Consider the following 14,435-nt stretch of genomic DNA (forward strand, 5'->3'; position numbering starts at 1 on the left):
TCTTGCATTCCAGGGTCTCCTCATGCTGCTACAAAACCTACCTACGATACACTGGGGCAACGAAGAAATCGGGCTGCTTCTCGCTGAGGCCTACAGACTCAAGTACATGTTTGCCGATGCCCCAAATCACTACCGCCGATAGGTGCTGTGTCCCCATGGGGACCCCGACTGCCCCATCTCTGATGGCAATCTGATCACTGTGGCCACTGTGCGAGCCGTGGACCCCGGCCAGGAACCACTCCTGCTGTAAAAAGCTCACATCTGCCGCCCAGGTCTTAACTTTTTGGCGTGCCTGTCCACCACTCCATGTCTCCGGATGGGTCTCTTGGACCACTATCAGTATTCCATGCCATGTGGATGGGCCGAGCTCGGGGAGAGGACAAAAAGGAGGTACAGGGTTGTCTGCCCCTTTCAAAGAAACCGGACAAAAGAGGGGAAGACTCAGGGTCTCAACTCGCTTTGTCCCTACAAGGACTGGCTGTCTCTTGCCTCCCGACCCCAATGGATACCTTTGCTTTTTGTGATATAGTTTAATTTGATCACAGGTCAAGAAACGCCTTATGTTTTGAAAACACTCCCAGTACCCACCCCCCACCCCGTCCTCCCTAGTTCCCTAGCCTTTCCCCTTCTGCCCTAGTCTGAGCCAGCGAGGGTCAGCTTTTTAAGATGGAGGAGGCACTGATGCTTATAACTTTGGGAAGCGGCCTACACCCAAGGGCTAGGAGTTTTATTTTTCCTTTCTCACCAGATGTCTGTGTGCCTGCATTTATGTGCGGGTGTGGGTGTACGCACCCACTAGCATTTAGCTACGTGTCTGAATTTCTCTGTCTGACTGGCCCCATCGCCACCAGCTGGCAAGGGCTCAGTGACCAAGTGTACAAATGTCCCTCAAGAAAGATCAGGGCAGGGGCGGGACAAGGGGCTTTTTACCTCTCCAAACCCTTTCTCCATGATGACCCACTCCAAGATATGATGTGTAAATTGTGTTATTATGTATATGGGTAAAGTTGTACAAATATATGTCCTCTTTGTAGCAGATATGATTTTATATTTATAATGTGCATTGACATGTGAAAGCAATCTAGGTCACTAGCACAGATGAAGTTGCCGGGCAGGTGACTTCAGCACCTCCGGGTTGGTTTCTGGGTGCCTTCCTGCGAGGGAGGTGAGTCTGCCAGAGCGCGCGCAGCTGAGCAGATAAGGGGCTGCTTGGAGCACCCTAAGCATCAGTGTCTCAGTTTTCCTCTCCTGCCCTTCTTCCCTCTCACCCCAGTCTCGTGGAGCATCTTCCCTGCTCCCTCCCCCCTCCTCAGCAGACAGAGCTCCTTACCCTTCACCCCTGCCACCTCCCAAAGAGAGCGACAGAGGCAGAAGCCCTTCTACATGTTTTTCACCCCTGTGTTTCCCCATTCTGGGGAGGGCTTTTGTTTTCACATTTTTAAGTCAGCGTTGTATTCCAGACAAGCTGTGACTGATTCCTCAGTGCCAAGGAAGGGGGTTTGCTGTATTCCCTGGGGTTTAGCCTCTTCTCAGAGAGGCTTTCCCACATCCCCCACTGTCACCATTCACCTCACACAGCTCGTGAGATGTGTGACCCTGGTCCGTTCTTGGCGTTTAGTAATGGAGAGGTAGGGGACAGCTGTCATCTTCTTGGGAAGCTAGGTGGTGTCCCCAGTGGGTCTCTGCCAGTGAAGCCCCCCACACGGCATGTTACATTTCTCATCAGGAGCTGTTTCTCAGGCATTCTTCTGCCCCTTTTCCTTTTCCCCTCAGTGTGCCTCAATAGTCTCCTTCACAGAGCAGGAGGGCATCTGACCCTCCCTCAACCGGACTAACTAAAGAAAGACACTTGTGATCCCAAGTGGTGGTTTTATTTTTTTAGTTTTTATGTTTGTATGGGAAATTGTGGAAAAAGTGAATGCATTGTAAATAAATAGTGTATTTCCTCCTCCACTGCTGATTTTTTCTTTCATGGATTTGTGTAACCTGGAAACTAAGGCACCTCCTTTTCTTGGGTCATTTTGCTGACACTACTAAGTACGGGGGTCCAGCCTTCATAGAGCCAGCAGGGGATCGATAGAAGATAGATAGGCCATCTCAGAGGATATCAGCAACCCCCTGCTGAGCACCTACTCATGAAGGAGGCTGCAAACTACAGAAATGAGGAACACAGTTCCCGATAGCTGACTTTTACAGACACCCTTGCCATGTGCCAAGCACTGTCCTAAGCACTTTTTCTGGATTACTTCTTTACTCCAAAAGGAGTACATCGTCTAATGGAGAGTAGAAAATGGATTAGAATTTCAATGCTGGACAGAAACATGGAGCCATCTAGTCCAACATCCTCCTACTTAACAGAGGAAAAGCCTACCAAGGCCAGGAGAGGGAGCACTGGAACAAGAGCAGGAGGGCTGGCCACATGGGTTGTCTGCAGTGTTTTCCCACCAGACCAGATAAACTGAATTGTTCAAATATCTGCCCTCCATTTAGAGTCTTCATTAATATTCTTTTGGTTGCTGGTTGGTTTTTCTCTTGGTATCTAGTCTCAAGAAGGGCAGTTGATTGTATTTTTCAGCTGCAAAGGATAGGTTGGAATGATTTCTCCATCCAGAACTTCTTCCTAGGATTCATTTGAGAATATGTCTTTTTTTTTTTTTTTTAAAGATTTATTTACTTATTTATATAAGCACTGGGTACAGTCAGAAGTGCGGGAGGGTGAGAGAATTCACCAGAACCAGAGCAGGGAGCAGAGCAGGCAGAAGGACCTAAGTACACTGCTGAGGGGAGTAGCGGGTGGCAGGAGAGGTCTGCGTGCCATGTGGGACCCTCCTCCGGTGACCGGGGAGCAGCCGGGGATCGAACCGGCGCTGCAGAGGCTGCGGGCAGCTTTGCAACCCAGCGCTCAACCACTGCGCCACTGGGGAGGCCCTGAGAGTATGTCTTGGTTTCAGTCATTAGGAACTATATTAGAATTAAATTCCGCTACATACAACAAAAGTAAAAGAATAACTGTGACTTACACAGCAAGAGGATTTACTTTTCCTTTCACATGAAAGTCCAGAAGTAGGCAACCAGGGACTACTATGAGTCTGTTTCACAAAGTCTTTAGGAACCTTGAGTTCTTCTCTAGGTCTTCATGGTCAAGATGGCAGCTAGAACCCCTAGCCACTACATCTACTCTCCAATACAGAATGTATTAAATGAGGGTCAAAGAAAAAAGAATGAAGGAAATGTGCCAGCAGTATTTTAAGGAAGGTTCCAGAAAGCTGCCTCATGATACCTCCTCTTACAACTTACAGGCCAGAACTATAAGGGAGGTTGGAGAATTAGTCTATTCCAACAGCCTTATGCCTCACTAAAAATTAGGACTCTATTGCCACAGAGGAAGGGGAGAACAGGTATTCTGTGGAGATAGTAATCTCTACAATGAGAACTTTTGAAAATGAAGAGCAGACTTTCCTTTAAGCATATCAGGGGAGGGAGGATCTGACCTAAAATTCAAGTACTGTTCACAATTAACTTTAAAGTCTAAACTTTGCCATAAAATGCAGACCATATCTCTACTTGACAGTATTTGGACTGAGGCCATTAATTGTTCCTGAAATTGAAGAAAATAACTAACCTGAGTTTGTCTTCATTCAAATACTCTTTTTCATTTATGCAGGAAGTGAAGCATTCTCTGAAATCTGATCACTATTTTAAAAATTGATAAACAGCCTCCCTGGTGGCACTGCGGGTTGAGCGCAGCGCTGTCAAGCTCTCCACAGCCTCTGCAGCTCGGGTTCGATTCCCGGCTGGCCAGGGAGATTCCCACATGGCGTGGCTGACCTCTCCTGTCACGCCCACTGCTCTGTCTGCCTGTTCTGCTCCCTGCTCTGACTCTGGTGAACTCTCTCACCCTCCCGCTCCTCTGGTCTGTATCCCAGGTATTGTATAAATAAATAAATCTTTAAAAAAAATAAAAAATTGATGAAACCTTTCATACTAATCCTGCCATACTATGACCTATGGTTTATGCCAGTTTATTCAGTGTTTCTGCAATCTCAATCTCTACAATTTGACTTAAATAGGCTCTACCTCTGTTTATAGTGATCCCATTTGCTTCTAGAGACAGGAGCTTCTTGTTGACAGTATTAGGCTTGTCTTGGAGATGTCTGCATGTCAGATGTCTCTATAGCTTTGAGGGTTGGAGTCAGAATTAAGCCTTTCATGCCAACACTTTCAATTCATGGTTGGAGACATTTTTGTAATCTGCCATAGACATCAAGGAGAGATTCTAGGCTCATCATGGATAAGATGAGATTCATTCCTAGTCAGAGAACATTAAACATTGCCACAAGACCAGAATCTTATTCATCTGTGCCAATCTCCCAGAATAGTTAGAGCACACCCAAAACTATAGCGAACCAAAACATCATCCCCTTATTTCCGAAAAGGCTGAATTAGAATTCTTGGAAGCAAGAAACTTTGTTCAGTTTGGTTCAGCAGGTAGTTTGTAAGCTATGGCTACTGGGTGATGAGTGGGCAAATCCATGCTTGAATTGACAGCCAAGTGGAGAGACTAGGAGTCAGCCGCTGGAGACGCAACACTTTTGCTGCAGGAACACTAAGGTTGTCTAGTAGTGACCCCTCCACACTTGTCCCACCCAACCCAGCTATCTGAGAGAGAAAATCCCAAACTTCTCTTCAAACCACTGGTTTCCAAAACTTTTTTCCATCCTTTAAATTAATGTCTTTATATTTAATGTCAGTTTCTTAACAGCAAGATATAGTGGGGTCATGTTCTATAATCCAATCTGATAATCTTTCATTTTTAATTGGTGCATTTAGGCCATTTACAACTAATACTAGTAATATGGTATTATTTAGGACCTCCCTAGTGGCCTCACCCACCGTGACTGCCTGAGTTTGATCCCCGGCCAGGGAGCTACCCACATGGTGCAGCAGACCTCTCCTAGCTCACCTGCTGCTCACCTCAGCAGTATACTTTGGTCAGTCTGCCTGTTCTTTTCCCCACTCTGTCTCTGGTGAATCCTCTCACCCCCCACATCTCTGGCCTACACCTCAGTTCTTCTACACAAAAATAAATATAGTAGTATTTAGGTCTATCTTTTTTTATTTGTTTCTGTTTGTTCCCTTTGTTTTTGTTCTTCTCTCTTCACCCTTTCCTGCCACTTTTTGGATTATTTGGATTTTTTTATTTTTTTAAAGATTTATTTATTTATGCATACAAGAACTAGGGTACAGGCCAGAGAGTTGAGGGGGTGCATTGAGAGTCTTCACCTGAGACAGAGTGAGGAGCAGAACAGGCGGATTTATTGAAATACACTGCTGAGGGGAGCCGCGGGTGAGACAGGAGAGGTCTACTGCGCCATGTGGGCAGCTCCCTGGCTGGCTGGGGGAACTCGTCTTAGAGAAGGTACCTAACATTTTTCTTAGTTTTACTTATCTAAAAAATAGTCTTTATTTTGCCCTCATTACTATATTTGTTTTTTCTTTATGAGGTTATTTTCTTTGGGAACTTTAATATATCTGCTAAAATAGCAGTAGATACATTTTTTTTTTTTTTGCCAGCAACTAAGCTTTATTACAATTAAATGCTATTGTACTTGAGAATTAAAAATGTTTGTAAAGACTTAAGTAAAAAAATTGAGAATAAACATTTAGAGACTATGAACTCTTAGAAATTGTAACTTTCCTCTAAAGAACATTTGGCTTATTTTGTTTTGTTTTAAAGATTTATTTATTTATTTTATACAAGCACTGGGTACAGTCAGAAGCGTGGGAGGGTGAGAGAATTCACCAGAGCCAGAGCAGAGAGCAGAACAGGCAGACTGACGAAATACACTGCTGAGGGGAGCAGCGGGCGGCAGGGGAAGTCTACACACCATGTGGGACCTGGGACCCGGGTTCGAACCGGCGCTGCAGAGGCTGCGGGCAGCTTCGCAACTCAGCGATCAACCGCTGCGCCACCGGGGAGGCCCCATTTGGCTTATTTTGGATTCACACTCAAGTCTTTTACAACTGTTTGTAATCAGCAAGACTGAGTAACAGTCACAACCCACATCTTTCTGGCTGAACTGTGAAGAAGGGATTGTTTTATTCAGCAGTAGATATATTTTTGGCTATATATTTATGTATTTATTTATTTTTTAATTTTATTTATTTATTTATTTATTTATTTATTTATACATGCACTGGGTACAGTCAGAAGCGCGGGAGGGTGAGAGAATTCACCAGAGCCAGAGCGGGGAGCAGAGCAGGCAGAAGGACCGAAGTACACTGCTGAGGGGAGCAGCGGGCGGCAGGAGAGGTCTGCGCGCCATGTGGGGCCCTCCTCTGGCAGCCGGGGATCGAACCGGCGCTGCAGAGGCTGCGGGCAGCTTCGCAACCCAGAGCTCAACCACTGCGCCACCGGGGAGGCCCTATATTTATGTATTTTTTTAAACAGGTTGCTCTGAGAATTACAATATACATACCTAACTATTCACAGTCTACTTACAGTTAATATTTTATCACTTTAAGTAAAGTATAAAATCTTTATGACCACAGAACTCCTTTTTTTAACCCTCCCCTCTTATAATTTATATGTGTGTGAGTTACATCGACATACATTGAAAACTTTACTAGATACTCTTATAAATTTTGCTCTCAAGTAGTTATGCATACTCTCAAGAGCTTAAGACACCATTTATGTTCCTCCTTCATTCTTTAATTTCCAGGTTTCTCTCAGCCTGAAACACTTATTTGTTATTTCCCTTCAGCCTGAAACACTTTCTCGAGTGCTCCTCTTGAGAAGGTACCTAACATTTTTCTTAGTTTTACTTATGTAAAAAATAGTCTTTATTTTGCCCTCATTCCTATGTTTGTTTTTTCTATATGAGGTTATTTTCTTTCTTTTTTTTTTTTTTAAGATTTATTTATTTATTTATTTATTTATTTATTTGTTTGTTTATTTATTTATACAAGCACCGGGTACAGTCAGAAGTGCAGGAGGGTGAGAGAATTCACCAGAGCCAGAGCAGGGAGCAGAGCAGGCAGAAGGACTGAAGTACACTGCTGAGGGGAGCAGTGGGCGGCAGGAGAGGTCTGTGCGCCATGCGGGACCCTCCTCCATTGGCCGGGGAGCAGCCGGGGATCGAACCGGCACTGCAGAGGCTGCAGGCAGCTTCGCAACCCAGCGCTCAACTGCTGCGCCACCGGGGAGGCCCAATATGAGGTTATTTTCCTTGGGAAATTTAAAGACATATTCCAGTGTCTCCATGTGTCCACTGGTTCAGATGAGAAATCACTCGTCTATATTTAATTCATTTTTCTCAGATCACTTTTTTAAAATTGTGACAAAGCATATGCAACATAAAATTTGCCATCTTATCATTTTTAAGTGTACCAGTCAGTAGTGTTCAGTGCAGTCACACTGAACACTATTCAGTGCATTCACATGTCCAGCCATCACCACCATCCATCTCCACAACACTTTTCATCTTGCAAAACTGAAATATTGTACCTCTACTTTCTGTCTGTGCGAATTCACTGCTCTAGGTTCCTCATATAAGTAGAATAGTTCAGTATTTTTTTTAAAAAAAGATTTATTTATTTATGCATACAAGAGCTGGGGTACAGGCCAGACATGTGGGGGGGTGAGAGGATTCACCAGAGACAGAGTGGGGAACAGAACAGGCAAATGGGCCGAAGTACACTGCTGAGGGGAGCAGGCGAGTCAGGAGAGGTCTGCTGTGCCATGTGGGTTGCTCCCTGGCTGGCCAGGAATCGAACTCATGCTGAAGAGGCTGCGGGTTGCTACATAGGTTGCGTCTTAACCCTTGTGCCACTAGGAAGGCCCTAGTTCAATATTTTTCTTTTTTGTAACTGGCTTATTTCACTTCACATAATGTCCTCAAAGTTCATCCATCATTTTATCATATATCAGAATTTCCTTTATTTGTAAAGGTTGGATAAGATCCCACTGCATGAATATATCATATTTTGCTTTTCCATTCATCTGTTAATGGTCAATTTGACTTGCTTCCATTTTTAGGCTGTTGTGAAAAAATGGGTATATACATATCTCTTTGAGACCCTGCTTTTAGTTCTCTTGGATACATACCCAGAAATAGAATTGCTGAATCATATGATTTTTAAAATTTTATGAGAAATTACATTGTTTCTCAGCCTACTTTTCAAGATTTTTTTTTTTTTTAAGATTTATTTATACATACAAGAGCTGGGATAGAGACCAGAGATGCAGTGGGTGAGAGGATTCACCAGAGACAAGGTGGGGAGCAGAACAGGCAGATGTACTGAAATACACTGCTGAGGGGAGAGCAGTGGGCGAGACAGGAGAGGTCTGCTGCACCATGTGGGTCACCTGCCTGGCCAGGGCTGGAACTTGTGCTGCAGTGGCTGCAGATAGCTTCATAGTGTTGCGCCACCAGGGAGGCCCCTCAAGATTATTTTCTTTGGGCTTCATAAGTTTAATTATGTGTCTGAGCATGGGTTGTCTGGGTTTTGTTTTTTAGAGTTTAGCTTTTCACTGAGTTTCAAGAATCTATAATTTTATGTCTTTCATCACATTTGAGAAGCTTTCTGCTATTAATTCTCCAAATATTTTCTGCATTAATTCCTTACTCCTCTCCTGGGATTCCAATGATATGAATGTCGGCCCTGCAGCCCCTAAGACTATTCATGACTTTTCAATCTTTTCTTTCTCTTTCTGTCCTTCAGATTAAATAGTTTCTCATCATCTGTCTTCAAATTCATTGATTCCTTTTCTGTCCTGTTCATTTTATTAAGCCCTTATAGTGAGTTCTTATTTCAGATATTGTGGTTTGGGGTTCCACCATCTCTATTTGGTTCTTGTATAGTTTCTGTTTCTCTATTGAGACCATCATCCCTTCATTCCAAGTGTACTCTGCCATGTGGAGCATAGTTATAATACCTGTTTTAAATCCTTGATAATTCCAACTCTGAGTTATCTTGGAGCTGGCATCTTTAGATCATCTTTTTTTCCCCCACATTTTCAAAGTACAGGTTTATTAAGAAAAGGAAAAGAGAGATACCTGCATGGTCACATGTGGATGAGAGAGTTGCCTTTTGATCATCTTTTCACTGAAAAACTGATCACTTTTTCCTAAGTCCTTTGTATTTTGAGTAATTTTATACTATATCCTGGCATTTTGAATATTATGTGTGAGATTCTGGGTCTTGCTGAAATCCTCTAGAGCAGGGGTCAGCAAACTGGTGTACAGGCCAAATCCAACCCATCTCCACTTTTCAAAAATAAAGTTTTATTGGAACACAGCCATGCTTATTCATTTATATACTATCTGTTGCTGCTTTAGTGTTAATATCAGAGTAATTATGATAGACTGTGTGGCCTACAAAGTCTAAAATATTTACTATCTGTCTCTTCACAGAAAAAGATTGCTGACTTCTGCTCTAGAAAACATTGGTTTGGTTTGGCTTGGTTTTAATGCAACCAATCAATCCTGTTAGGTTCAAATTGCAAGTTCTGTCTCATCTCCTGTGAGCAGCTGTTCCAATGTCATTTCAGTTTTTTAAGTTTGCTATACTGCTTTGGGTTTGCGCTGATTCATACACAGATTTAGGGGACCCCTTTCTCTAGCTTCTCTCTCGGATTCCCCCTATACTCTCTGGCTCACAGGAGCTCCATTTCCTGGTAAGTTAGCCAGAATGAGTATTTCTCTTGCTGCCCATACAATTGCCACTACTGCTCCACTATTGAGACCTGCCCTTGGGAAGGTCTGGAAGAGAGAATATAAATTTTAATGGGATTTCCCCCCATATTCTCTGACTTGCAGTAACCAATTTTCCATTAGAGAGAAAGGTTTGTGATATAATGGGAAATACATATATAATATGTATGTGTGTTTGCATGTGTTTGTGTGTATGTGTCCATGCCCCAGTTCCTAAGACAGAACTCCTAAATCCTTTGGAATTTTCTGAATAATAGGAACATCTTTTGTTTTAATGAGGTGACACTAGGTGGGCTCCTGCATGGTTTCAGGATGGAGGCTGGTCACCAGAAAGACCATGCCATGATTAGAAACTTGGAAATTTAAACTGTACCCCATCCCACTACTCTCCAGGAAGGACAGAAAGGTGGAAGATTAAGTTAGGATTGACCATGCCTAGGTGATGAAGCCTCCATAAAGAAGTTCTTTCCAGAAAAATTCAGAGAGCTTCCAGGTTGATGAAGCCCTCCATGTGCACCCCAACTCCACAGGGACAGAAACTCCCTCACTTGGGACCTTCAGATCTCACTGCCTATACCTACCTCTTCTCATCGTGCTGTGCCTTGTAATAAACTGGTAAATATAATTGTTTCCCTGAGTTCTATGTGCTATTAAGCAAATTATCAAACTTGAGGAAGAGGTTATGGGAACCTGCAATTTGTAGCCAATTGGTTAGAAGTACAGGTGAAAACACATGGCTTGCAGCTGGCACCTGGGATGGGGGCAGTCTGTGGAACCTGAAGCTTGTGGGGTCTGCACTAACTCTAGGTAGTTAGTGTCAGAATTGAGTTGTAGGACTTCCATTTGGTATCAAAAAATTGGACAATTGGTTGGAGGGGAAATGAGGACTTCATGTCAGAAGTGTGAGGAACAAGAGTTATTTTCTTTCAGGTTTCTCTAGCTGCCTCTGCTACCATAAAGCTCCCTAACTCTCAAATCGGAGCTGTGAGAGAAAAGAAGAAGAAATTCTGGGAAATTCAACCCATACAGATAGCTTCCTCAGACTTTGATTTCCCTCCCTAATTTACCTGCTTGTTGACTTTCCAGGGTTTCAGGGAGTTTGTCTAGAATTTTCCGTTGTAATTAGTGGCAGATAAAGATCATAGTGGGTTTACTCCATCTTGTCTAAAACCAAAAATCCAAACTTTTTGGACCACAACCTGAAAAAAAAGGCACTTTACATTGAGACCCAGTACACGCAAGCAGACATGAGCAACATTTCACAAACAGTACTTACCTTATGTATGACGGCCTCTAACCTGTTCATTGTACTCCCTTGTTTTAAAATGTTGGTCAGGACTCATTACTGAAGTGTTAACCAGAGTTTGCAAAACATAGCTTTTTTATTACTGAAATGGGAGTCATAAGGCTGTACTAGTTGAAATAAATTTAAGCACACTTCAAGAAGTCCTGAATAATAAATGCCAGAGCTGATGGTGCAATAAATTTGTGAGTCCAAAAAACGTGATGAGAATTGCATTATAAGCTTAGATTGTTGTAGAGCTCAAATTTCTACAAACACTCCCACTTGCCCCGCTTTCCCTAACCCTGGACAAAGGTGACTTTAGTTAGGGATTTTTGTGGTTTTTGTAGTTCCAAAATTGCCCACTCTGAGCGATATGTTTTAAGTGTAAATAACTCCAAGCCCAGTTTTAAGTGCTTGATGCCATGTACTACCTGCAAAATAAATAGCCCCAAACCAACTCTGCAGTGAGAGAACAAGGAGCAATTATTGATGCCTGATCCTACTGCCTTCTTTCACTCCCTCTTGTCTACCTTCTTTTTAACTCCTTCCTCCCATCTCCTTAATAAAGTCAGGTGGGTAATAAATATTTGAACTGGATACTGATATTTTACAAATTAAAGAATGTAGGTGCTCGGGCCTCTCTGGTGGCGCAGGGGTTAAAGACAGCGCTATCAAGCTATCACCAGCTACTGCAGCATGAGTTCAATCCCCGGCCAGCCAGTGAGTTAACCCACATGGCGCTGCAGACCTCTGCTGCTCCCCTCAGCAATGTATTTCAGTAGATCTGCCTGTTCTGCTCCCCAATCTCTCTGGTGAATCCTCTTATCCCACCCCCGCACCTCTGGCTTACACTCCAGTTCTTGTATGCCCACATAAATAAATCTTGAAAAAACAAAAAAGAATGTAGGTGGTTAAACACCCAGAGCCTCCACCAAAAAGGAATGAGATGATCTCCTGTAGTACTAATTTCAACTACCTCCAAAACATCCACACCTTAATTACTGATCACAGGTACTTTCAGAATATAATAAACTTGATGACGCATTATAAGTACTTATAAAATATAATAAACTTGATTAAAGATATCAGAAATAGCTGAGTCTATACTTGAAACCCTATGTTTACATAAAACAGCACTTAACTCACAAGTTGTCCAAAGCAGATGGTTCCTTTTCTCCTCAATCAGGGAGATAGCCATTTCACCTTAGGGACCACTGCTAGGCAGGACAGAATACAGTCCTTGGGGCTCACAGCCCTGGCTTCAGTTCTCTACACTGCCATTTACTCATTAAGTTACATTCATTCATTCATTCATTCAGTAAAAATGTCAGAAATACAATAAAAAATAAAATATAATCCCCAAAGATGTCTTGATAAGGAGACCTTGAACAACCCAGTAATCTCAGGTTTCTTTTTTTTTTAAAGATTTATTTATTTATACAAGAACTGGGGGTACAGGCCAGATGTGCAGGAGGGTGAGAGGATTCACCAGAGACACTGCCGGGCACAGAACAGGCAGACTGATGAAATATACTGCTGAGGGGAGCAGCGGGCGAGACAGGAGAGGTCTGCTGTGCCATGTGGGATTCTCACCAGCCGGCTGAGATAGAACCAGTGCTGCAGAGGCTGTGGACAGCTTCACAGTGCAATGTTCAACTGCCTACACCACTAGGGAGGCCCCAACCCAAGGTTTCTTATAGTAACTGGGTATATCTTGCAGACTAGTAATGAGGATTAAGTAAAATGATATATGAAAAACATATAATAGGTATTCAACAGTGGTATTTACTAATTCATTGCAGAGCTGCCTGTGCTAGTGAAAGACTGAAAAGGACTGCATATCAACAAGGACTCATTGCTCCCTTTGTGGGAGATGCGGTCTCAGACGCAGGAGTCATCCACCACCTCTTGCTTCCCACTCACCACAGATCTGGGAAAGAAAGGCCACAGAACACTGTTTCACAGCCATGGCGTTCAAAGATACCAGAGGGCCTTCCTGGTGTCAGTGTGGTTGAGCGCTGCACTGTGAAGCTGTCCACAGCCTCTGCAGTGCGGGTTCGATCCCAGCCCGCCGGGAAGAATCCCACATGGCACAGCAGACCTCTCCTGTCTCGCCTATTCTGTTCTGCCTATTCTGTTCCCCGCTCTGTCTCTGGTAATCCTCTCACCCTCCCGCACATCTGGCCTGTACCCTGGTTCTTGTATAAAAATAAATCTTTAAAAAAAAAAAGATACCAGAAAGACAACCATGGAACCAGAGGTGGCGAGTCATTGACTTAGAATGATTCTAACCAGCTGCAATGTGAAATCTTTGGAGAAGGTGTGTGCGTCTTGATCAGAGGCGCAAAGGAAAAGAAACTCAAAGTGAAAGGACCAATACAGATGACTACCCACACTTTGAGAATCACTACAAAAAACACCCCTTGGGCGCTCCCTGGTGGCGCAACGGGTTAAGACACAACCTATGAAGCTGTCTGCAGCCTCTGCAGCATGAGTTCGATCCCCAGCCAGGGAGCAACCCACATAGCGCAGCAGACCTCTCCTGTCTGGCCTGCTGCTCCCCTCAGCAGTGTATTTCAGTCAGTCTGCCTGTTCCGTTTCCCACTGTGTCCCTGGTGAATCCTCTCACCCCCCTACCTCTGGCCTGTACCCCAGCTCTTGTATACATAAATAAATAAACCTTAAAAAAAAAAAAATCCCTTGTAGTGAAGGGTCTAAGACTTGGGATCATTTTCAGATGAGGAGGCATGAGGGACTCATTGACCTGTATGGTCCTTCTGAGATTATTAAACAGATTAGGTCGGTCAGTACTGAGAGGAGTTGAGGTTGAAGCCACCATCACAGATGGCTTAAATCAACCTTTTAAACAAACTGATAAATAACTCGTTAAAAAAAAAAAGGGTGGGGGAAGACCAATTGAATAAACAATGGTACATCTGCCCAGTGGAATAATATACAGCTATAAAAGGGAAGGAGGACTGTATGTATATGCTGGGAGTGTTCTCCTGGAAACATTGTTAAATAAAACAGAAAGAGTGCAGGAGGTGGGGAGGTTGAATAGTTGAAGACCTAGGAATTTTTCATGGCAAAGAAACCACTCTCTATGATACTATTATGCAAGACATTATGTACTTGCCAAAACTCATCAAACTTTACATTAGAAAGAGTGAAACTTGGGCCTCTCTGGTGGCACAAGGGGTTAAGATGCAGCACTATGAGGCTATCTGCTGCCACTGCAGCATGAGTTCGATCCCCAGCCGGGGGCTACCCACATGGCACAGCAGACCTCTCCTGACTCACCCACCGCTCCCCTCAGCAGTGTATTTCAGTAGATCTGCCTGTTGTGCTCCCCACTCTGTCTCTGGTGAATCCTCTCACCCCCACCCCACACCTCTAACCTATACCCCAGTTCTTGTATGCATAAATAAATAAAT

General features: G+C 43.6%; 1 protein-coding gene and 1 pseudogene across 1 annotated transcript in view; both read left to right on the top strand.

Annotated features, from left to right (window-relative positions):
• TBC1D22B (TBC1 domain family member 22B) overlaps positions 1–2,224 on the top strand; it is a 67,294-nt gene extending 65,070 nt beyond the window's left edge. Inside the window, exon 13 of the mRNA XM_037519619.2 lies at positions 14–2,224. Within this exon, the coding sequence (XP_037375516.1) occupies positions 14–142 (129 nt within the window). The 3' untranslated portion in view covers positions 143–2,224. The remainder of the gene's footprint in view (positions 1–13) is intronic.
• Positions 2,225–12,968: 10,744 nt separating this feature from the next.
• Positions 12,969–13,883, top strand: LOC119251411 (40S ribosomal protein S20-like; annotated as a pseudogene).
• Positions 13,884–14,435: the final 552 nt, after the last annotated feature.

Source organism: Talpa occidentalis, unplaced genomic scaffold (genome assembly GCF_014898055.3).
Source record: "Talpa occidentalis isolate TD23 unplaced genomic scaffold, MPIMG_talOcc4v2.1 talOcc4.2, whole genome shotgun sequence".
Classification (NCBI taxonomy): domain Eukaryota; kingdom Metazoa; phylum Chordata; class Mammalia; order Eulipotyphla; family Talpidae; genus Talpa; species Talpa occidentalis.